Below are 24,997 nucleotides of genomic sequence, written 5' to 3'. Positions count from 1 at the left end.
CCACCTGAGAAAGGAAGGAGGGAGGGTGAGAGGAAAGAAGTGCAGGAGGTGGGGGGGGGGGGCTTTCATTCAAGGGTGACACACCACACAGTATCATTAATCAGGGGCGAGGGGACTCGCAGGTCCACCTGGGGGAGGAAAAGGAAGAAGAGCGAGGAGGGGGCTCAGTAGGAAGAAAGCTAAAAATGCACATAGTGGTCGGTATCTACAGGAAACAGAGGGAGGGGCTGGGAATACTGAATGCACTAACGCAGGGGTGGGCAAACTTTTGTCCTTGCAGGGAATATTTCATTTTCAAAATGGACAGATGTTCCACTGAAAGATGTAAATGAGGTTTAAAAAAAAAAAAAAAAGGAAAAAAAAGGTAAACTGCCTACGTAAAATCCCAGTTTATTATAATAATAAAATTACTATATATACATTTTTTATTTAATTGATGTTAAAACACATTATTGATTAAATCATATTTAATGTAGATATAAAAATGCCTATTTCACAGTTTTTATTTGATTACTTATTCAAATAAATTAAGATGAGATAAATGCATTTTTTTTAACTAGATTTTTTTTTAACAGTTTTTGGTAGAAAATAGCTAATATTTTTTTTTATTTACAATCAACAAGTTAATCAATTATTAAACAAGCTAAAAAAAATATGGCTACATTATTTTAAAAAATATTAGAGGACTATTGATATTATAAATCAAATTATTATAAAAAAAAAAGTATTCTAATTGAGATAATTATAGTTAATTCATCCTTCAATAAAATAAATACAAAAGTTTCTATTGCTTATGTTGCTAATATTTTTGTATTTACAATCAACAGATGAACCAATTATTTAATGGGATAAATGCATAAAACAAATAATTGCACTTCAATTAATCCATTTTATTGGAAAACTGCTCAAATGTGTAGGTAAAATAGATGAATGCTAACCTAGATCATTTTTAATTGTACTTTAATTTTAACTATTTTTTTCAATTACCGGTACTCAATAAACAATAGTTACATGTATATATTATATTGTCTATTTTACTAATATTTTTTCATAATTTATGGTACTTCAATTAATTATTTGATGACACAAATGAAAATAAATGAATTAATTAGCAAATACATTTTAGGGAGAGACATTACAAACTACATGAATGCAACAATTACAACTCTTCATAATGCAAATGATTGATGGCCGGGTTTATAAAACAGTGCGGGCCATATTTTGCCCACCCCTGTACTCAACGCTCTCCAGGGGTTTGGGGAATACATGTAGCGACTAGAAGCAGTACCTTTAACAACACTCCATCCACCTGCAATGACCAAGGAGAGAGAAGTTGGGAGGAGCGTGAAGGAGCACAGAGCGCCAAGGCAAAAAAAGGAGAAAGGTGAGCCATTGAGGAGGATGCAAAAAAAAAATAAAGAAACTATTTTAGGTATTTAAAAAAATAAGAGAATATGGCTCTGGGAATAAACAAAATAGTAGGATGTCATCACTGGTCCCTCTGAGTTTGGAAGCACAAATAATGTTAGAGAAGATGATTTAATCATTCCATGCAAGCCATACAGAGATTTAAAACAAAGTAACTATTACTATTACATTCAACTGGAACGCTTAACCTCAAAGAGGCCGTAACAAAGGTCTTAATATCAGAACGGATGGACATTCCACTCACTGCATTCACCAAAGCTCCATTTTGAGTGTGTGCTTTGCTGCCGATTATGGCATACGCTAATGACTGTTACACATTAACTAACTTGTTAAAAAGGTGACACGTTATGATCCAGAGTTCAGTCTAGTTAAAGTAACAACTGAACCAGCAATGTGTGTATTGAGAGGAAATTTAACCGAGGCATGTTATGCCTTTCTTTCTTAACAATCAAAAACATTTCCCAGGTGTCTTTGTAGACATTCTCTGTTCAAAATACACAAAGGTTAAAGAATTACAGCATGCTTACAAACTAACATTGTTAGAAACGGCTTGGTTTTCACTGGTGGAGGCAGCACTTCATCGCAAAGCCAACTAGTCGCATATAAGCAATCAAGAAGCAAGTTTTACATAACGCAGGATGATCCTTTTAGGAAGGTGGAAGAAGTATGCAGGTTAGTTTTCCCTACTGCTTTTTTCTTATTTTCACATGGAAGTGGATTATGATGGAATACAATGGACTTTGTCTTTAGTTCTTAGCATTCAGTGTCATTAGTGAATGGTGCTAGGTTACCCTATCTGGCAGTGATCTGCCTTTTCCTGTACTCCCGAATCCAACCAATCCCTGCGCGGAGGTCACACTAATCCTTATTCATGTATTCGTTTTTTTTTTTTTTCTTTACCTTGGCATCAATCCCAACAGTCTTAATTTGAAGACATCAAATAATTTAAGACTAAGAGTTTTTACATGGCCACTTATCCTCCAGCAATTTCAGTTCGGTATTCACAACTTCCACAATAAAATCTGCAATGTAGCTGAACCGCAGTAACCGCACTGTATGTTTAAGGAATAAATCTCAATTGGTCTAAGATCTTCGTAAATTGGCGAAGAGCTAAAATTTAGTCTGGGTTCGGTCCCAATCCTCGAGAATAAAAGACGCTTACTGTATTTCAGTTTCTCAATGGTTCTATTAATGGTTTTAATGTGACAAGAAAAAAAGCATTCATTGCATTCTGGCACTTTTCTCCCACGTCAACAAGTTAGGTGTCAAGTTCAAGGAAGCACATGTAAATCTATCGCCTCTATTGTGGTGCAGCGCGGTGTCATACAAGTGAAACAGAGCTCCCTCCCTTCTTTTATTACCTCTTGGCTTCTTTGCTCCGAGCCGTTGGGAAGCTTCTGCGAATTCTTTAACTGCTGCTCCAGTAGCTGGATCTCGTGTTGGAAGACGTCGCGCTCATGTTCTCGGTCAACGGCTTGCTCCTAGAAATATTTGATACAAACATTTTTGTCAGTATTGTACTTAGAGTGGATATAAAAAGTCTACACACCCTTGGTCAAATCCCAGGTTGTTGGGATTTAAAAAATTAAATAAAAGTTAATTAAAAAAAAAAATCCCCATCATTAACGTGCCCTCTAACATACACAACTCAATTTTTTTTTTCTTCAGGTAAAAATAAACAATTGAAATAATGTGGTTGCACAAGTGAACACACCCTCATCGCTAGGTTTTTGGCTGCGTTCAGACTTAATTAATCAAATTCCAATTAATTTTAAATGGGAGACAGCTGCCACCATTTTAATTGCCTATGATTAACATCAAATAAAGTTCTGATGTTGTAGTAGATTTTCCGGGCATTTTTTTCCCCCACTTCCTAACAAAAGTCAAAAGGTTTTGTGCACTAACACTAACTTTCTTTTTTCTTTTTTTTTTTTACTGTCTGCACTTCTACTTTTACACAAGCATTTCATTTTATTTAACTACAAAGTGTGAGTATTTTGCCCCCTCCAGTGTTTGTTGCTTACATCAAGGAAGCGCCGGTTCTTGTCCAGCTGCTTTTCCAGTGACTGGATCTGCTGTTGGAGATCCCCGGTTTCGGCCTTGCGGGCGTTCTCCAGCTCGATCACCCGGTTGACCTGCTCCTCCAGATCGACCTCCAAGCCCTTCATCTGCTTCAGCAGGTCGGCGCTCTCCTTCTCCGCCTGGCGCTGCACCTCCACCTTCTCCTTCATCAGCTTCTCCGTCTCTTCCAGGAGATCTGAACGGGCACGGATGTGTTATTGCGTGGACATTCTTTTGTTTTTTGTGGAATGCGATTTTAGTGATGAATAGGATGCTGAGGTTATTGGAGAGTCTGAGCTGGTGTCTAAACTTGTGATGGATTTTAATGCAATATTGTATTTCGAATTGTTAAATAAGGTGGATTTGAAGGGGCTGACTAAGGCTTAATATACATGCTTAATATATACGTGCCTTTCATCAGGCTGGGAATACTTTTTTTTTTTTTTTTATTAGGGACAATTTGTAGGCAGTGCATAATCCATCTGTTGTGGTTATCATCAGACTCTCCAAACATCCCATTCACTTTTCCAAGATGATCCCCCACCAAGACGATTCTCGTTCTGCTACCACCAATGAACAATCCCCATTAGTTCACCGGGGATTTATTTATAATAAAAAATTAAATTAAAAAAAGCCCCGCCACAGAATTAGCAGTGTCAAGGTACGACAAGTGTGTGAGTGACAGACCATAACATTGCAATATTCATGCCCAGGAAGCGTCAACAGGAGGGAGAGGGGAAATTGCAATCATCTTACTGGTACAAATAAAAAAATAAAATAAAATAAAAACTGATGATTGACGATTAGGAGACTGATGTCGCTTTCATTCCACCATGCTAAAACCAGGACTATTACTTAATCCAAGATGCTAAAAAATGCAGGCCAAGATTAGTGAACAGCAAAAAGCTAAAGCAAAGGTTAGTGATTGTGATCATAAGCCAAAAAGCAAGCACAAGCTTTCTCGGGTGATGCCAGAGGTGGGATTAAGTCAGATATAAGCAAGTCTTAAATCTTTACTTTCAAGTTTTAACTCATTCCTTGCCGGCTATAAACGTCAAAAATTCATTTGAACTATTTCTATTCGTTTAACTTTTTTCCCCACTTATGTTAATAAGAGTATGAAAACCTAGACATGTTTTTTTAAATAATCTTTTATTTATTTTTATTTTTTATTTTTTAAAGAAAAGATAAAAAATTAGGGGCGTCAGGCGATTAAATTATTAAAAAATTAGGGGCGTCAGGCGATTAAAATTTGTAATTGCAATTAATCGCATGACTTCAATAGTTACTCACGATTAATCACAAATTTTATATCTGTTCTAAATGTACAATAATTTTCTTCTAGGCTTTCATACTCTTGTTAACAAAAGTGAGAGAAAAAAAAAACTAATAGAAATAGTTCAAATGAATTTTTGACGTCTATAGCCGTCAATGGCAGTGAATGAGTTAAACAAGCTTCATGTTAATGTGGTTGGAAAAAAATAATCAAGCAAATGGAGTCATCACTAAATTTCAAGCAAGTCGAGTCAAGTCATTACTTGGGTTAAGCAAGTCAAATCAAGTCATACAATCTTGCTCAGCCACTTCGCACACAGCGCGTCTAACTGTACTTTCCCAGTTGTTGTTTTTTAAGTTCTCAAACCAGTTTCGTTATCATCTATTACTTTACTGTCATCTCAATTAAACACAGAACCGCCATGAAGCATGGTTAATGTTTGACCAGCAATCACTTAGCTTAACTGTGAAGTAAACGGAGCTGATCTGTCTGTGAGGCAATGATAACGTTAGATATAATAGCTGCTTTCAAAAAAACATAATCCTTGAAGTGTAATCATCTTCAGAGCTCCTTCCAAGATCTTTGCTTCATGAGGTGGCTTGTGATGAGTTTCAAGTCCAAGTCAAGGTGAGTATCATGAGTCTTTCGTAACTTTTGGCCAAACAAGTCTAAATAAACTCAAGTCATGTGACTCAAGTCACCCACTTCTGTCAGGTTATGTGTGATGCTGCCGGATTAGGGTTACAGATACAGCATATGTTAGGCAATTCAAAAAAAAAAACATAAAGAGAGAGAGAGAGGGAGAGGGGCTGAGCCATGCTCAAAGTGGACACACCTGCTTCAGGTGCTGCAACCATTGCAGCTTCAACTAGGCCTACAGGGGAATAAGAAAGCACACGAGTTGGACATGCTTTGCTTTTGTGTCACAAACAGGAACATCTCAGAAGAAAAAGATGTCAGAAAAAGGGGAGGGTGCTGCTTTTTTCCCCCCCATTTCATCATTCAGGAGTTTGTTAAGTAGTTGTCACAGGAAGTAGAAGCAAATAGCATGAAGGGAAGGCGTTTCTTAAATTCTTAAATTGTCCAGTGTTGTATACTCACCCTTAAAAAGAGAAAATGTTCTCATGAGATCCTTTTTGATAACAAGAAGGGTTATGGTGCAAAAATGAACTGCTTTATAGCAAGTCACCAAACTTTACAGCAAAGCTCCATCCACATATAATGATGCAAAACTAAGTTTAGATATGAGGTTGCTTTGTATTTGTGATACATATTTAAAATACATTTCATGTTGCTAAGATAAATGTGTTACAGGTGCAGAATAAAAACAAACATGTGTTTAGTATACTTTAAATTTTAAAGTATAAAATTAAATTTTAATTTAAAATTTCATTGCAATAAAAATATATATATTTTAAGGACCCCTGAAAATGGCCAGCATTACTCTAAAAATAGCTAAAAAAAAAAGAAGTCCTGTTTGATTCACATTCATAGTTGAGTTATTATGTGGGTTTACTCATGACAGACCTTGACATTGCCTAGCTAAACGTTCAACATGGGCTATATTTTCAAACAATCTTTCACCAGGTTGACCACGTCTGCAAAATTGAATGTGTTTTTGAGGGCAGGAAAACCCTCAGTATGACAATTTAATAACAACTTTTTAAATAATAATAATAAAAAAAAAAAAACACTTGTAGAACTTTTCAGGACACCCAGACTTTTTGTCACAGGTCTTCTGGGATACGTACAGAGCTCACGGGTACCGGCGGTTTCTCGCATGGCGTCTTGTTGCCGGGAAACCAGCTCGCGCTCCTCCTGCATTTGAAGCCTCTCCTGCTCCAGCTCCTGCAGTCGACTCGCAGTGACCTGCATAAAAAAAAAATGTAAAGAAAGAAAAGAAAAATAGACTATATAGAGAGACCATCTAAAAAAGTTTTATCCCTCCCACATGATTTAAAAATTGAAACTTGAGTGGGTTAAACTGAAATGAGTTCGACTTAAGTAAGGCCAAGTGATTACTTTGTCATTTAAAACTGTGTATTATCTACCTGCAGCTCCTGCTCCAGGTGGAGCTGGAGCTCCTCCTTCTGACGCAACTGCTCCTCCAGGGCAGCCCGTTCACCCGTGTAGCCGTCAATCAGACCTGCGAGAGATGAGACGGTTAGGTAAGTGCTTTTAAAATTTGACTTCTTTTGTGCGGGGAGGTGCAGCCGATACAGAAAAAAACAAACCTCAAGGTTTCAAGCAAGTACAAACGCATTCCCGCTGCATAATTGAGGATCCGACAAGTGAGCTGCATGTCTGACCCATTTTGCTTGACATGTGGTGCAGGACTGAATTGCAAGTACAATGAAATGCTTCATCACAGGTCAGCAAGCATTTTGCTTTGGGATGCCATTCGGGGTCGTGGGTATACAGAGGAGAGTGGCTTTCTCCAAGAACTATTAAATATCATAATGGTGCATTTTAATGGCTTGATAATGGCTGCTCGTGTTGATTCAGTAGGATTACAGGGTAAACATGCCGAGCATTGCCATATTGCAGACACCTGAGCAGGACATTGTATTGAGTTTGCCTAAGGAGGGTTCTTCTCCAGGATATACAATTTGCTTCTTTCCAATCATGGCAAGATATCGTGACACTTATGTAGGTTAAATTGCACAAATACAATGCAATTTAAATATCACAATGAATTCATTTTGTGTAGCACTAAGGGGTTTTAATAATGCTCCACATAATAATAATAATAATAATAATAATAATAATAATAATGCATCGGATTTATATAGCGCTTTTCTAGACACTCAAAGGCTCTTTACAATGGAATAGATACATTATTCATTCTACTTAAGTAGCCACAGCTGGGGCAGGCTGACGGAAGCGTGGCTGCCAATGTGCACCTACCGCCCCGCCGACCACCACCAAACATTCGCACCATGTGAGTGGCATTGGAGGCAATGCGTGTGAAGTGTCTTGCCCCAAGGGCACGGCGACTCATGACTTGGGGAGAGCGGGGCTCGAACAGCCGAACTTCTGGTTACTGAACGAACGTCTCTACACCCTGAGCCACGGCCGCCACATGTTCTCAATAGGGTTGAGTTCAAGAGATGGGCCCTTTATAGCTTTATGCCTCGTCTTGCGTGACTTGAATTTACTTTGAACTTTGACTTTGAACCGCAATTTAGCGCCACCCGCCTATCTTGGACCGAGCCCAGGCTTCAAGAGCAAAAATCAGCTAAAATGTTTGTACGGTACTGTAGTTGCCTATACAGTAGATGCCACAATATAGTGACAAATGCCCAACTCATTTCAGCACAAAATGGTGCCACTCCTGAGCACAATTTTTTATTATTTTTTTGTTTTACAGCATGGCTTCTGAGGCTTGCCTACCAAATTTCACAACAGAATCTTGCCTTTTATCACAACAATCCAGTATGTCCCACTAAATACTAAATGCAAAATTATTATTATTATTATTATTATCAGTATGAGCAATGAGTGTTTACCACATGGTCACAATACTATTAAAGTTTTATAGCAGCAAATACTGGATTCCCGACTGTACAACCTTATAATGTTCAAATAAAACAAAGATAAGCATCGAAGTCTCACCATAACTCCACGTGTTTCCAAAAGCTTGTGAAAAGTTGCTCTGTATTTGATAGACTTGAGCTCAAACTTAGCTTTGGTGTTGTTTGGTGTGCATGTGCTTGAACGCCACAGTTGGCACATGCAGGACCAGCTGTCTCTGACATGGATGGGCCGGCTCTCTAGCTGATACGCCACCACCATGACAAGATTGAAAAAATGTGGTTTCTCTCACGCTCCAGTTGACTGCCCAACCCCCCTCATCTTCCAAATCAATTTGGTTCTTGTGTTAACATTTAACCACATTTCCTAAAAGATCACTTGAAAATCGCAACATTATCGTTTAGGGACACACCCTAAACAAATAAAATTAAAAAAAATATACATATATTTTTTTCAACTAGCGTAGTGTAAACAAAGTAGAGACATTTATCAGCTTCTATCGGGCGCATCAGATAGAACCAAAAATAATGACAAATGTGCATGAATACTATAATAACTGAATCGAAACAGCATTGCAGCCCACATGCATTAACATATGATCAAAACACACTTTTAAACAAACCGTAAATATATTTGAGTACACAAAAAATGAAAATATAAGAGTTATAGAAACTACTGTACGAATTGTAGTGTGTGCATTTGGGTGGCTTGAAGCTGGCGATTGTGCGTGAGTGTGTGTGTGAGCCGGAGCCAACAGCAGCTGCTGCGCCAGTATGCTCATTCTGTTTGTGTTTTACTGTTGTCATTCAGGGCATTCATGAACGTAATTCTTCAGTGAACAACCAATTAAGAAACATCTCTATTATTTGTGTAGGTGCTTAGCATATGCTGGCAAACAGTATATTGGATTGGTTTTAACATGTTTCACAAACCCAAGGTGAAACACGCTAAAACATGCCACCTTCCATCTCTGCCTTGCAGTATCCAATTAGACTTACTACTTACTGTACGAGCGCCATTTTGTGTACGTGTGTGTGTGTGTGTGCTTCAGATGCTCACCCTCGGCCCGATGTAGCTCTAGGGCCAGCTGCTCACGTGCCCGGGCCTCCTCGGTGAGGCGGTCCTGTAGCTCCTCCTGCTTCTGCAGGAGCTCACTGATCTCCTGGTTGTGGCGGAAGGACTCGCGCATGAGCTCAGTCTGGGTGATGCGGGCATGTTCCACCTGACAAGTGACCACACACACAAAAAAGGTTTGATGAAGCCCGGCTTTTTTTTTTTTTAACTCATTTGCTCCCAAAAACGTATAACTATGTTCTATTTTAAATGTGCCAAAGACGTAGTTATGCGTTTTTTTATGCTAGAGCAACTGCAAATAACTGTTGAAGAAATGGTAGTTATTACACAAACGGCCAGCAGAGCAAAATATATCAACCAGGGCCATGTTGAAAAAAAAAAAATTACTCACAATTCTAAATAGATTTGTGAATAATGATGAACCTTGGCTAAATTCTAATGCTAATTGCTGCAAAATGGAACAAAAATATACTTTTCTTCTGATGAAAGAAGAGACTTTAATCTTTCTTTTGTGGGTTCCATGTTTTTATAGCAATAGACCATATTCTGTGGGCCTTGCAAAACCCGTCAAAATCCAGTAAAACGGCCGGGAGTGAAGGGGATTACTTTTATAAAAATGGCTGGGAGTGAATGAGTTAGTCAATTAGTTAATGAATTAATTAATTATAATCTGTTTCATATTTACAATAGAAAATCTTTTGTTTACACTGTGACCAGTGTGTATCCCGTAGCACAACACAAAAACCATAGTATCATATTTTTTCCACTTCATAGTTAAAAGTATAATGATGTTAGGCAAGGTTGTGTTTTGTTGCCATTCCACGATGACTCTTTAACAGATTTGCGTATCTCTGGAGTGCAAAGGTCTTTTCGTTTTGTTATGCAAAGCAGGAAGTGGTGACATAGTCGTGTGGAAGTCGCACAAAACTCTCATTCAAGTATAAGTGCTGGACCGATTCAATTTTTGGACTGGAGTAAAAATAAAAAAATAAAGACTCTGTAATGGAGTATGAAAGTATAAAGTAAGTCAATTTATGGTATGTGTTTTTTGAGAATTTAACACATGAAGCTTGCAGTTCATAGGCCCGAAATCATTATTTTGCCTGACAAAAAAAACAACTAAATAATGCCATGGACGTGGAATATCTCACTTTTCTGAAACCCATCACTGCTCTCAGTTGATATTTAATTCATCATGTGCATAAATGAAGCTGCAGGGGGTAAAATATTCATCAGCACTTCTCATGCGATGCGTGAGGTGTAAACTTACTGTAAAGGGAGGTGTGGGCAAAGAGATTCTGGAGATAACTTTAAGCAGGTGCCCATTTGTGCGATTATTGACATGCGAGATCTGCGTCCGCACCAGGACGGCGTTCCTCTCCGTCAAGTTGCTATAGACGGGGAAAGGCCGCGGGAGGGGGATCCGAGATTCCACCTCGTACACGTCCTGGTCCTCCCCTTCCACCCAGGTGGAGCTTTGCGTCCTGGAATTCCAGAAGGAGCGGTGGGAATCCATGGCTGCCGCTTTTTTCGATCACCGGGGAAGATTCGCCATGATCCGAGAATGAAGTTGCGTTTGGCTGCCCGGCAACGGTTAACGCGTTCGTGGCTTGGTTGAGCAGGTAAACAGGTCCGACCGCAGCGAGCGGCGAAGAGGAAAAGTCCAAACGGGGCTCGTCATCCTGATTCCATTAACTTAAGCGACATTCCTGAACATGGGTCCTCAGTCCTTCAGTGATCCCCCTACTCCTGCTGACCTTCTTTTTTTCAGTGGAAAAGCACAGATCACATCCCTTTCGTCTCCCCCTCTGGAGATTCCCAAACAAAGCTATATCGCCGTAGCAACAACAAGCTTTTCCCGAGGGCTCCCCCCTCTTTTTAATTGCTCAGTACGGGTGATGGTGAAATGGCATGACGGGGATCCTTCCAGAGTTTGCCCGTCATTCCCGTTCTACGCATGCTCTTAATGTTACTCACCGGGACAGGAGCACGTATTATGCAAGGTTTCCTTATTGACTTGTTCCACACAAAAAAAGGCTCAAATCCAAGACTTCCACGGCTGTTTTCTCCTCACAGTGGTTCATTGACTGCACTGATCAACGGGCTGAAGAATTGTGCTCAGTGAAACCAGGGAGGGAGGGGCGTAGGGAATGAGGGCAAGGGAGGTGTGGCCTCTATTCCCAACACCACCGGGCCATCCAGGTAGAATAGCAAATAGATCTCTCCCACACACACTTTGACACCACTCCCTATCGCACTACTGTGCGCACAAATAATAACCCTTAGACAACACACGCACACACACCCTCCCAGCAACCAAGTCGTCAAACCGGATTCACTCCTCACGCAGTCGCACGCAGTCCAAAAAGACAATAGCTATTTCAAAATTCCGACATGTCATCATTCTCCATGTGTGACATACTGTCAAGCTTAAAACACTTTCCCCCTGGCAAGAAAAACAATTTTTTTTTTCATGTACTGCCAGCATGCATGTGCTTGTCATTCTGATTATTTCCAGTGTGTATGGCTGCTTCATAGTTCATACTGTGAACTTTTTTGACTCTATTGGTTAATTCTAGTTTTGTGTTACTCTATTGGACATGGTGATGTCTACCATGAAAAAAAAGACAAGAAAAGCGATCACTTTCATTTTGTTGATTTCCATTGTGCAATGTGCCGGCTTTCATGAATGACTGTCAAGATAATCACATTATTCATGATATTAACTTTCCATCTTGCATGAGGAAACACTTTGTGGAGACCACTGTGGATTATTTCTGCTGTAGTTGTGTTTATTTCTATTGTGCTAAGTGGCGGTTATCATGAATGTTGTGGAATTTCTGGAACGAATCACAGGCGAAAGGAGTGATCGCATGGATCATGACGCGTACATTGTCATTGCGCATATGCCCGTGCATTTATTTGGGACTACTATGAATTATTTCTCATTGCTGTGTTTATTTCTATTGTGCACCTGGGTGGTTGTCATGAATAACTTGTCATTGCCATTGTGTAAATAAGTGTACAATTTACTTTTTTTTTTTTTTTTTTTTTACTCTATTGGTTATTTTTAGTCGTTCTATTACCTAATATACTATTATCTATTTATTTATATTGTGCACAGTGGCCATTACCATGAAGCAGCAACTTGAAATGCGCTTGGGACACAAGAGCATACAAAAAAAGATCTGTGTGTGAAAGGCCCAAAAAATACAGAACATATGCAAATGTTGTACATTTGACTTTGAAAAATTTAAATATTCTAAATAATCCTTTGCCAGAAGCGATGCACAAAGATGCTGAACAACAGTGACGCCTGGCTTGGACTTGGGTCGCTACAAGCTATTTTTAGCTCACCAAGACAAATGGCACCCAAGCGTGAGTAAGGCATGAATTTCAGCCAGTAGGATGCGGCGTTCACTCGCTTACAGTAACAAGCTCAATGGCCTAGTTAAACTCGACTCAGAGGGGGCGACGCTACACGCAGCGGGCGCACGGCATGGGGGCGGGGGGCCTTTCACCCAGCCGGACTATGATAGGCTGTCTGCCGGTCAGACAAAAGCGCCATGTAAATACAGCTCGTTTCTATGGGCGACCGCTGGGAATGGAGGTAGCTCCTTTGAGTGTGGGGGCATTTTCCAGACAACTTTGTTGAAAGGACCCCATTCTGCAGCTATCGCCACACTGGGAAAACCAATAACTGCTGTCTGTGTGTAAATATACGGTGCACGTGGAGAAGCTTGAAAAAGTACAGTAGCCATTTATGTACCTGGTTGGTGGTGTCAGTGATAACCGTCAGCATCTTCTCCAAGGCCGTCTGTAGGCGACTGCTGATGCCCATCAGATGCTCCTCGTCCTCCCCGAGGAGTGGGCTGTCGCCAGATGAACACTTGGCAGATTGACCTAGTGAGAGAAGAGATATGAATTGTTCCTTATCGCTCTGTTGGTTTCTATTGTGCAAGGTGGTGTTATTATGAATAACCGGAGCAATCCATTGGATTGATACATTGGCAGGAAATGTACTTGTGGACGACAGAGCGGTTCAAGGACTTTATTATAACTACATGGATTATTTCTTAGTTGTTTTGTTTATTTCCATTGTTCGAGGTGGCTGCTCACATGTGCCTGTGCATGCCGTTGATTATTGCGAGTTAAGTTTATTTCCACGATGAAAGATGGTGGTTATCAGTAATAATCGCCAAGGCAAGGTTTCATCACATTCATTTTATGTTGTTGACATTTATTTTTTACTATGAAATATTTTTCATCAATCTGTTTATTTCCACTGTCCACAATGGCACTTATCATGAACAACTGCTGAAAGATTGTATTGTATTAATTGACCACATGTGCGTGAACGAGGAATGAGTAGACATTGTTTTAACTTTAGTATTATTTTGAGTTGTTGCATTTATTTCTATTGTACAAGGTCACGAATAACTAGCAAGAAACATTTGCATTGCAGTATTCGTATGACCAATTGTGAGCGTGCCAGAGGTGGCTAAGTACGCATCAGAGGACTGATACCAACCAAACGTACTAGATTTTAAGTGTCAAGCAGGCGTGTCCCTAAATCCATTACACAATGATTCACAAAGTATAATATTCCCTCAAGTTTTATGGGAAGAATCACTGATTTAAATGTTCAATGTGCAATACCTTTATGAATCATTATTTACATACAGTTTCTTATTTACCTATATTTAAGCAAAGTGGTCATATTCAAACTGCAAAACATTACAGTGGCTTTTTATATCACGCACTACATTAAAATGCAGTTCCAGCAACTGTAGTAGTTGTCTCTCTACTCACAAGTTATTTCGATCGGCGATTAAAAGAGTGCAACATGCCTGCGACGTGGGGTGTGGATGACGAGATAACTTCCACCTGCAGATTTTGCATGTGGAGGCCCATTGTTTCTTCTGCCGCCGCCGTGGTCTTCAAGACGTCCGCCAACACGCGACTGAGCCTCTCATTCGCCCTGCGTAGGACAATTCTGGAAGCAAAAGGAATGCCGACTTCAGAACTCTTTATTCATGCAGGGATGTAAGATTTATGTGATGTTATGTCAGAATCATATCAGAGCCTTTAACAGGCCCAAAGCAAAAGTTTGAAAACAACTGCACTGGTGAATCACTACATTAAAATTGATGCGATCATCACCTTTCGTCGTCCTTGTCGATGGAGTCAACGTCGTCCTGCTCTCCCTCAACTTTTTCTTCACCATCTTCTTTCGCCTGCAGCGGCTGCACGGGAAAAAAGGAGACAACGGACAGCAGTCCCGTCATCGCAGAGCCGAAAGAGTGGCACAGTCGACGAGGCAAATTTAAAATGCCAAGCCGTAAACAGCCACCCTTATGACACAAACACAGACGCACTTGGACTAGTGTGGAGAGAGACACTAGTTTCTTTGTGCTGCCATGGCAACAGGTGCAGCTGGGGGAAAAGAAGCACGGCAGCACCACCAGCTGGAGAGAAGGTAGTAATGCGGATGGCTAAACTTGGCTCTACGCATTTTATGATATAATTCACTAAATTAAATCATGAATAAACGGTAGATTTAATGATGATTTCATGTTTAGTGTCTTTATACTGTATTATTTATGTCCCTAAGAAAATATTACTTCTGTGTTGTTACTTTTTTGCCTTGATAAATCAGAATTGATAATGACGATGACAAATTAAATTGAAGGCTGAATCTGACAGTCTGTGCAGTCACGAAGCCAAAAGCTAATAATGAAAAAAAAAAATGGAAAAAAAGTGATGCCTCGCACGTCAGGAATGAGTTCCTCCAAATCAGTGATAACCAACCACTGTAGGCAGATGAGTGTGCCGTGACAGATAATCAGGTATGCCGGGAGAAATGATCTGATTGTACTTAATTGGTCCAAAAATTATTCACTAAGTAGTACAAATACCTTTTCTAGACGGTCCATCTCCTCCTTCAGCCACACGCCCACCGAGACAGACGTGTTCCCGGGTGCAACCTCCTCCTCGTCTGATTGGGTCTGAATGGCAGTGCTGGTCTGGCAGGTGAGTTTGTTGATCCGGACCAGCTCTGTCTGCTGTGCATACTCCACCGACATCTGGACGATGGCCTGAAGACAGCACGCTGGTATCAGAGATTCTTTCATTTGTGACAGACTGCCCACACAGAACATTTTAGTAGCGGCTTTACACTTTTGGCCACAGGTCTTTGCTGTAAACAAATACTGTGCAGTGTGGCACAATTTCTGGCATAATACCAGCAAGACTGTTCAAATTTGTTGCATTTGTCTGCATTTATAAAAAGAAGAAACTGAAAATGACTTAGGAGATTAAGATTTAGGCCATTTATATATAATTTAATATTCCTTGTTTAATTTATTGGACACATTATTTTGGTTATTTGAGAAATTCTCTCTGCATTTTTTTTTTAAATTTATTAGTGAGTTTTCAGCTAGCTGCAACTAACTTGTGTATTATTTCAGTATATATACTTTTTTTTTGGGGGGTGGGATTTTTCGGAAGTGTTGGGACACAGTGCCTTACTGAACCAAACCGTGACTTTAACACCAAGGTACATACTGAACCGTGATTTGGTTGAAGTGTACTAATTAATAATGTATAGCAATATAAGAGAGCACTTAAGAGAGCATAGAACTATTCCAAGGCCATTTACGACCTAGCAAATCCATGCATGGATATTAATAGCTCAAAGGAGATAAAGTTTCATTCAAATAGAGAGCAAAAAGTAATCCAAATCCATCCACACCCGCACATCATAGCACAGAGAGAACAAGCAAACACCAAACAAGAATGCCAGATCTGCGATTATAACCTCAAATCTCAGAAGTTTGAGGCCGATGTGCAAACCATTACAACATGATGCAGCACTACAATTAAATAAAAAATGTAAATCTCAATCAGGTTTGACAGTGCAGCTTGTGACGCTGCATATAAATTGCACATTTGGCGTCAAATTGAATAAAACTTCATTTGATACGGGAGAGTTAACATGGTCAACGTTGAATCTTGTTTCCTTGTTAAATCAACATTTCAGTTTTTAACTATTGCATCGGAATGACAGCTATCTGAAACGTGACTTCAGAACCTGTATACCAAGGACGGGCAAAATATGGCTCGGGGGGCCGGTAATGCAGCCTAAAATTAGTTAAATAAAATGTGGTTTTATTCATTTCCCTAACAAAATAGTTGGTAGATTAATTTATTGTAAACAATAAAATAATTGTTCACTTTAAAGTTTCAGTTGATTGTAAACTATTTAGACATTTATTTTATTGACACATTTCACATGGATTTATTTTTATTTTTTTACATAATCTAATAATAATAATAATCTGTTTCAGAAATGCAGCCCTAGCAAACAAAAGTTTGCCCACCCCTGATGTATACACACCGCTAACTGGAGAGGAAGTTACACACACTCATTTGATCCATTCCTTGGTAGAGTAAACAAAACAATCACCTACCTTAGCGACTTCCTCCTCCACACTCGGCTTTCCTTGCAGGTCGCCCTGCGAGGCAACACCGGCGGTCTCCGAGGAGCTTGAGGCTCCTCCGTCAGTGCTGTTGATATCCCGTCGCTCTCCCTTCCTCTTCCTTTCACTCTCCAGTTCTTGCCGCAACCTCGTCAGCTCGGCGCGGTGCTGCTCCTTGAGCGTGGCCACTTCTTGGACGTACTCGTTGTACAGCGCCCTCCTCAGCGCCTGCAGCTTGGCGCTCAAGCCCGAGCGGGAGCCCGACGCCCACTGGGACAGTTGCTCCTCGGTGAGATCCTGAAGAAGCCAAAACAAACTATGAAGGGTGTAGAAATGTGCAATATAACAAACCCACCCTTCTGCTCTCGGATCAATACATCACGTTGTTCCTCTGTCTTGTGATGAATTCCTAACAGGGACTCTCAAAGTTATGAGGATTGGAAGAGTGGGGCAAACTAAGAGGATGGCTCGTACTCTATTCGTACACGCAATACAGGCGGATTATGTAACTTCCCACCCTTTTAATCATTCGATATAGGACAGTTCATCCTGCTGCTTCTGGAGCAAAAAGGGAGGGCGGTGGTGTAGGGGATATTTAGGGCACGTTTAGCCCTAAAGGCTGCCACTGCCTCCCCTCGCGTCCACTCAGACTGTCATGCTCTCTTAGTGCCCGTGCACCAATCAGCTCCGTAGTAGAATATAATGATGTGACAAGAGTGATTTTAATGGAGGCAGTCAAACCTTCAGCTCCTCTTGGTGCCCCTCGCCGCTCTCTTGGCTGGACTGTGGGCCACTAGAAAATATGAAAAAACAGTAAGTGCAATATTGGATGTGAATTAATGATCAACATGGTTTGCTTTCTCTATTGTTTGTCTGCAAAAAAAATCCATAGCAACTCATTTTAAGTCTAAAATGTATATACAGTACATGAAAGTTAAACTAAATGGATATATAAATCTAGTACATATTGATTTATCAGCCATGTTGGAACTATTATAAAAACAGGCCAAAAAGACTCAAATATGTAAAATACAGAAATGAATAGTTTATAGGGCACTCATTGTTATACTTTTTTCAGACATTACATTGCGCAAAAGTTAGGCATCACTTCAAAATTGTTCAACGAAAACGTTGAAATGGAATCTGGACACTGTTCAAGGTGCTGTGACCTCACCTGTCCTGGGCTTGCGAGCCAGTGAGCTCCTGCGTTTGCTGCCCTAGCATCCTCTGGTATTGAGCTTGGAGGTGCTCCACCTCCAGCCGGTGACTCTCCTCTAGGTGGCGATGTTTCTCCTCCAACTCTGCCTTCAGCTTTTGGATCTTGGTCAAATCTGATCCACAGAAGTTGGGATTCAATACAGTATTTCCACACTAGATTGCGGTTTACCTACCAATCTCTGTGCTCGTATTTTACACACACATTTTATGCTTGGGATTTATTTATTCATGGTCAAATAAGTTTACAATTTTTTTTAAAAGGTGTGTTTTTAGAAGTTATGTGGAGCAGGGTAAAACTATTTTCAAAAGAGGTATTTCATCTCTCCATAGCACAGATTTATGTGAGAGAGATATTACTTTGGAGAAGAAAAAAAAAAAAAAAGCAAATGGCTCTCATTATTATACAACCACCATTAGCTGACCTTGGTCAACGGCATCCTTCTGGTTGTCCGCCTCCTCCTGCAACAGCTCCAGCTGAGCCGCGTGGATGTGAGTCAGACTGATGCGCTGTGCCTCCAACTGCAGCTTGCATTCGGTCTTAAAACAGGAAAAAAAATGTTTACATGGGTGGGTGGGGGGCGTGGGGAAATACAAATACACCTCATGCTTTTTTTTGTTGCTTTTTTTACAACGCTCTAAGTTGCAACGAGATGGCGCCAAAGCCCTGGCTAATAGGAAAGTAGTAATTGATGTCATTGAAGTACTGTGTGTTAAAGTGATACATCTCGAGTGAGAGACTGACATCTTTTATCAGACATGTACATGTGGAACTCTGGTACATTCTCATCGTTTTGGATTTTGGCCCAGGATACATAAAGTCATTTTTTCCCTCAGAGGGCCATGGAAATGTGTAATCACCTCATCATAATATATGTGCGCAATTGGTGATAAGTACACTTGTTATCTCTGTTAAAAGTTTAAATTTATATTTTATGCCAGTAAATACTACTCGCCTTATAGTGCCACATATAATATTGATTTTGGATTTTGAGTTTGACACCTACAACAACTAAAAATTATTTCCATTGGCATGAATTTGTTGTGGTTTTTGGCTATATGCAGCAGTGCTCGGCCACTGTCCCTTTCGAATAATATGGTTTTCCGATTCAATTATGCAATTTGGCTCATCTCTGGTGATGATATCAATAGCAGTCATAATGCGCCTAATCCCACTTCAATGACACAGTCCAGGAACAAACCAATTACCGGGCGGTAAACATAAAGCAAGGGCTCCAACTCACTGTAATTTATGCATTAGTGCTAATTCGTCCTGGTTGAGCAATTATGCGATTGCTGTTCTGCAGCCTTTGATGTCGGACGTGTTTAACCATTTCAATGGTGGATTTGTTGCATGGCCATATTTTGCCGGCACACAAACAACCCCCCCCCCCCTTTCTTTTTAAATCTGTTCTGGGGTTTACTCAACTGACATTGAAAAGCAACAGGTAGCATTGGTCTTTTAATGCGATATAAAACAATCAAAATAAATTTGAATATCATACAATTTGTACTCAATTCCTAGATTAAATAACATTGTGATTCTTCTGTAATAATTAAAACTTTTTAAGGTGAACTGTAAGACTTCATTAGCTGTAAACTGTAGTCTGAAAAATAAAGGTTTTTAAGAGATGAATATGAAGAATAAGATGTGTCTGTGTCATCAATCTGTCTCCCGTTTTGAATTGAACTAGAGAAATAAATTGAGCTTTCCATGATAATCAAAATGATTGATTTCTACTTTCATTGATACAGTTTAGGCACTTTTCATGATGGCCATATAAATGCAACACTAAAAAAACTGCCTTTGGTATCATTTCTTATTGAAATTTACATCCTCATGGGTCTGTTCCGTGATTCGATAGGTTCTCTGTGGCAAGTGCTAACATAACAAGGAGGAAACAGACGCAGCTTTTTAAAAAACAGAAATAAAAATTGCATTCGCTATGAATATAGGCAACTACAAAAAAAAATAAGGGACTTCAATTACACTCTGGTTTTACTGTAGTCCCATATCAACATTGTACTGATACAACTCTACAGAGCAAGGATGCTCTTTTTAATCTTTTTCCTCCCTCTGGTAGCAACCGTCGCACAAGCCGCACAAACATAAAAACAAAGTCTTGTGTAACTGAGCAAAAACGGGTCTTTTAGCAACTAGAGCGCCGTTACGATTATCAAGTGCCCCGTTAGATGAGCATCAAGTGTCAGTTTCCGCCAGCATAGCAGCAATAAGTGGAGAATATTATTCTGGAAAGGCCTTTCATCATCATGCGAGAAAGTGAATCTGAGGGAGGAAGGCAGAGAAAAATGTGGTAAACGCAGATCTACCTGTTTGATGGTGCCGTCTGCCTGGCAGCCGTCAGCCTCATCGGCGCGAACCTGCCTCTCTGTCTGCATCTCTTTTTCTGCGGCACTTGTAGCTCTGCCTTCTTCCTCCACCTCCTCCTCCTCCTCTTCCTCCTCCTCCTCCCTTTGCCTGGCAGCCTCTGAGGGGCCGCCGCACGCTCTGCGCTCCTGCTTCAACCTCTGACGCCTCTTACGCCGGTTGGAGCCCGAGGCGCCAGTGGCGGGCTTCTGCGGCGAGGCTCGTACTTGCGACGGAGAGGATCGGGGGAGGCTGTGGAGATCCGAAGTCCGCCGACCGCCGTCTCTCTCAGCTTCCGCTGCCTTCAGGAGCGACTGGAGAGCTTCGATCTCTCCTCGTAGGGAGCAAATCTGAGAGTGCTGGTCGTCTCCTTTTGTTATTTTAGCCTCCTCCAGCTCGCCTTTCAACACTCCAATTTTATTCTCGGCAACCTCGAGTTGCTCAGTGACTTCTGAAAGTCTCACCACGAGGCTTTCCTTCTCACTCATTGTTAGGTTAAGATTCTCCGTGAGTTTGGCCGAGTCATTTTCCACAGCCTCTGCGCACCTTTTGGCATTTTCGCCCTCCAGGTCAGCAATTTTGGCCTGGAACTCGAGCGCTTCCTTCAGTGTCCTCTCCTCCAGTTGTGTCTTAGCCTCAATAAGGCGGGAGTACTCCTCCTTCAGCTCTTGGTAGTTGACTTCAAAGTTCTTTTTGGCCAAGGAGAACGTGGTCCGCTGCTTTTCGATCTCCTCCCTCAGCTGGGCGGCGACCGTCTCCATTTCCAACATTTTTGCGTCATTTTCCAGCTGCTGCTCCTTCCATTTGCGCTCCCAGTTTGGCTCCGCCTCTTGAAGAACCTCCATCTTCTTCAGCAATGTTTGGTTTTCGTTGTCCAGCCTGGCGCGCTGCTCTCCTCCCTTCCGCAGATCTACAAGTTCCACCTGGAGCTCCTGCAGCTGCCGCACAAGCTCGTCCGCTTTGGAGCTGTGCAGGGCCAGCTTGAGATCTTCCTTCAGGCCGAGGATTTGGTGCAAGAGCTCCTCTCGTTCACCGGAGAAGGCAGCCTTTTCGTTTTGCAACAGATGTAGCTGGTCTTTGTAAGTGAGGCGCAGATCATCCAGAGATTTTTGGTGTTTGATGGCAGCTTCGTTAAGGAGGTTCTCGGCGTTGAGGAAGCTCTCTCGGCGGAGCTCCTCCCGCAGGAGCGTGAGCTCCTCCTCGTGGCTGAACAGCATCTGAGTTCGCAGTCTCTCCAGCTCGGCCTCCTGCGACTCGGCCATGCGATCCAGCACGGCGTCCTTCTCACGTTCCAGCATCTCCAGCTTGATCTTGTAGTTGGTCGTCTCAGACTCATGTTGGGCCTCGACCTCGAGCGCCGCCTCCCCGGCGGCGGCCAGCTGGCGCCGTAGGTTGTCGGTGGTCTCCAAAAGGCGCCGCATCTCGCTTTGTTGCGTCTCCTGCGAGACGAGACCATTGGACACCTGCTCGGCTTTTTCCCTCGCTGAACGGAGATCGCAGCGGAGGCTTTGGAGCTCGGCCTGGAAGTTCAACTTTTCTCGGTTGAATTCACTTGTGGATTCGGCTAACATTGCTTGAAGCTCCTGAATCTTAACAGTGAGTGATTCCTTGATGGTCGAGTTTTGTCCTTTCAGAAGCTCTACTTCAGCGAGATGTCGCTCTAGCTCGACTTTTTGACGCTCCATCTCTGCGTGATGCTGCGCCGTGGCTTGCTCCATACGTGCCGTGTTCTGGAGGTTGAGCTCCTGTTTCATGTGAACAATCTGCTGGCCATACATCTCGTCGAGCTCGGCCCTGAGTAGGTCCAGCTTCCGCGCAGTGTCCTCCTGCATTCTTTGGACGGTGTCGCCTTCTGACAGGCTGTCCCGGTGACAACGCTTTTGAAGATCCTCGACCGTTCCCATGAGCTGCTTGATCTCATCCGAAGACATTTGCTCCTTCCGCCGGGAGCTGGCGAGCTCACTTTGACAGCTTTGCAGGTCGCCTCGCGCTTTCTCAAGGTGTGATTTACAACTCTCCATTTCCACTTTACTGCTTTCTAAATCACGCTTAGTGTTCTGCAGGTCGCCCAGGCATTTTTCTAGCTCTGATTCCTTTGCGGCCACTCGCTGTTGGAGGCCACGCAGGCTTTGACGTGATGACTCCAGCTCCTCCTCGAGCCGGCCGAGAGAACAATCCCGCTCGGAAATGACTCTCTCTTGCTCTGCTATAATTAGGTCCTTCTCATCCGAAGCTTGAATATCATTGGCCGAGCGTCCTAAAATGGCGATTTCCTCTCGGAAAAGGTTCAGAGACGCCGTCTGCTCGGATAGCAGCAGATTCTTCTCCTTCAGCGTGGTGGCCAGAGTCTCTTCAGCCGCCCTAAGTTCGGCGAGAGACTGATCTTGATTCATGATGACCTTTTCTTTCTCTGCGATGAGCACATCCTTCCCGTTTAGCCTTTGTGTGAATGACTCCTCTGATCTTCTCCCTGACTACAATAACAGTCAGGTATTAGACATACAAAAGCAACACTGACCATTCATTACATACCCTGTAATTCCTCAACAAACGTTAACGAGTTGAGCCCATTCCGACTCTGCTGCTAACCAAAGCAGCCTTAAGTGCAGACACTTCTCTGTTCCTCCAAGTCTGCCTCGACTCGAGCTGCTTCTACACATTTCATATTCCAATTTATTTTGCTTTACACTCCATTATCACTTGATATACAGTGTTTAACTCTCAAAAAGCTAAATAAATAAATAATAGATCATGATGTGTTTAACAATGGCTCTTTCAATTCCAGTGAGCTGTTGACATTTCACCATTTTGAACAGAAACAATTTCAAACTGAATTCACCTTTTTTACAACCCAATTTAAAAATAACACTAAAATGCCCCCCATTTAAGGAAATGTTGGAAATGATTAAGGAAGATCTCATGGAACTCACCAACTCCATGTCGTTGATTTTGCGCTGCAGCTGACCGATGAGCTCCAGTTGCCCATCGCACTTCTTTTGGTTCTTTCCAGCTTCGTTGTTGGCCTCCTCCACCTGCAGTTGATACTGCGCCAGCTGCTGCCTGGTCTGCAGAAGGTCCGCAGCCGTGCTGCTGTGGCTGGTGTTCCGCAGGGTCTCGCCGGCCTGCAGCTGGAAAACGTTTGTAGTATCATCATCAGAAAAACTGTCATCTGTATTTACAGTATGTATTTCTGGAACGTATTCTGGATAATGTAGTTGATGGATCATTAGGGTATTTCGACAAAAGCACATCATAGGAATGTGAAGACACCTGAGAAATTTGTTTAAATGGTACAAAAAAACATGATTAATACATCTCTCCTACCTGCTGGAACTGAATCTGCAGCTTTTGGCTCTGATCCGTCAACGCCAGGAATTCCTTCATGATCTCATCTTTCTCCTCGCGAGCTTGCTGGAGGTTAGAGGTGAGCTGGGTGATGATGCCGTCCCTCTGCTTCAATGCGGCCTCAAACTCCTGCAGCTGGTAGCAAGAAGTTATGAATGAGGGCAAACAATGAAAGTCGAACCCATGGTGTGGGGGCAATCAATGACTGTGCTTCTTTTAATGATCTTCTCTTGGACGAGCAGTGCACGCCAAATAAGGACAATGGATTAATAGTGATTTTGAGTTCATTGAAATTGGTTCTTTTCTATGTACTGTACAATTTCCATAAAAGGGGTGCATATCCTCACCTTAGCTTAATTGCATCATCATATGTTTCAGATCGAATGAATATTTACCTTCTGTACACCTTCCGTTCCAAATGTGGCTCGTATTTCCTCGAGCTCCTGACTCAGCTCCTCCACTGCTCGTGTCTTGGCTGCAAGTGCCTCCTTGACGTCCTGTATTCTGCCTCCCTTTATCACCTCTCGCTCTGCCTCTTCCTGAAGGGTAGGTAAGAGCTATTAGAGCATGTGCAGCTTTTCGCGAGAAATATGAGACGGAGACAGAGGGCTGGTTAGTCAACAACCAAGCGCTGCGGCAGTAGGCTTTAAAAGCAGAGAGCTTTGTAGATGATGGAACATGTGCCTCTGGTGTTAGAAATACAGGTCAAAATGAACTGACAGAAAAGTACTGAGTGTTTGTTCTGCAGTAGGTTTAGTATACAGTAATCTCTCACATATTTGTGGTTCACCATTACTGACACCTTAACAACTGATACAGGAGTCAGAACCAAATCCTAGCACCTACATTTAGCAAGGGCAAAAAATAAAACATGTCATGTCATGGTGTCAATGTGACCTTGAGGCACGTAACCATCACCAAAGCACCAGGTAGAAGAATACAAAAATTAGTACAGAGTTAGTACAGAGTCATTGCTATGTGGCGAGGCTGCGGGGGGGCGGGGTAGTATCTTATTCTGTTAAGCGAACGGACAGTCAGCGGAGGCGGGTTCAGCCATCAGGGCTGATCGGATTACCGTACCCAAATAAAATCCCCGGAGGAGGACGTCATTAGATTGGCCATCATCTCACGGCAGCCGTTGACCTGCTAATTCACAACGTGTCAGCCAAACAGGAAAGAATCACTCGGATGAAGGCCGATTAAATTGGCAGTTAT

The 24,997-nt window shown here is 41.8% G+C and overlaps 1 protein-coding gene across 12 annotated transcripts in view; it reads right to left on the bottom strand.

Moving 5' to 3' along the window:
* The window catches only part of akap9 (A kinase (PRKA) anchor protein 9), a 42,959-nt gene that overhangs the window by 14,583 nt on the left and 3,379 nt on the right, over positions 1-24,997 (bottom strand). For 3 of the 12 annotated variants that reach the window (XM_077549437.1, XM_077549435.1, XM_077549443.1), the window contains exons 4-23: positions 24,863-24,928; positions 24,178-24,321; positions 23,762-23,917; positions 23,368-23,565; positions 20,401-22,911; positions 18,495-18,609; positions 18,029-18,185; positions 17,596-17,647; positions 16,846-17,151; positions 15,292-15,471; positions 14,537-14,619; positions 14,224-14,369; positions 13,143-13,276; positions 9,359-9,521; positions 6,817-6,911; positions 6,517-6,634; positions 5,601-5,639; positions 3,453-3,685; positions 2,790-2,909; positions 1,289-1,309 (exon numbers count right to left, since the gene is read on the bottom strand). In XM_077549437.1, coding sequence (XP_077405563.1) covers positions 1,289-1,309; positions 2,790-2,909; positions 3,453-3,685; positions 5,601-5,639; positions 6,517-6,634; positions 6,817-6,911; positions 9,359-9,521; positions 13,143-13,276; positions 14,224-14,369; positions 14,537-14,619; positions 15,292-15,471; positions 16,846-17,151; positions 17,596-17,647; positions 18,029-18,185; positions 18,495-18,609; positions 20,401-22,911; positions 23,368-23,565; positions 23,762-23,917; positions 24,178-24,321; positions 24,863-24,928 — 5,037 coding nt within the window. The remainder of the gene's footprint in view (positions 1-1,288; positions 1,310-2,789; positions 2,910-3,452; positions 3,686-5,600; positions 5,640-6,516; positions 6,635-6,816; positions 6,912-9,358; positions 9,522-13,142; positions 13,277-14,223; positions 14,370-14,536; positions 14,620-15,291; positions 15,472-16,845; positions 17,152-17,595; positions 17,648-18,028; positions 18,186-18,494; positions 18,610-20,400; positions 22,912-23,367; positions 23,566-23,761; positions 23,918-24,177; positions 24,322-24,862; positions 24,929-24,997) is intronic. The other 9 variants (XM_077549439.1, XM_077549436.1, XM_077549444.1 and 6 more) reach the window with 6 other exon arrangements.

Source organism: Vanacampus margaritifer, chromosome 17, assembly GCF_051991255.1.
Source record: "Vanacampus margaritifer isolate UIUO_Vmar chromosome 17, RoL_Vmar_1.0, whole genome shotgun sequence".
In the NCBI taxonomy this organism is placed as follows: domain Eukaryota; kingdom Metazoa; phylum Chordata; class Actinopteri; order Syngnathiformes; family Syngnathidae; genus Vanacampus; species Vanacampus margaritifer.
The sequence above is the reverse complement of the archived record's forward strand: the minus strand, read 5'-3'. Positions and strand labels throughout refer to the sequence as shown.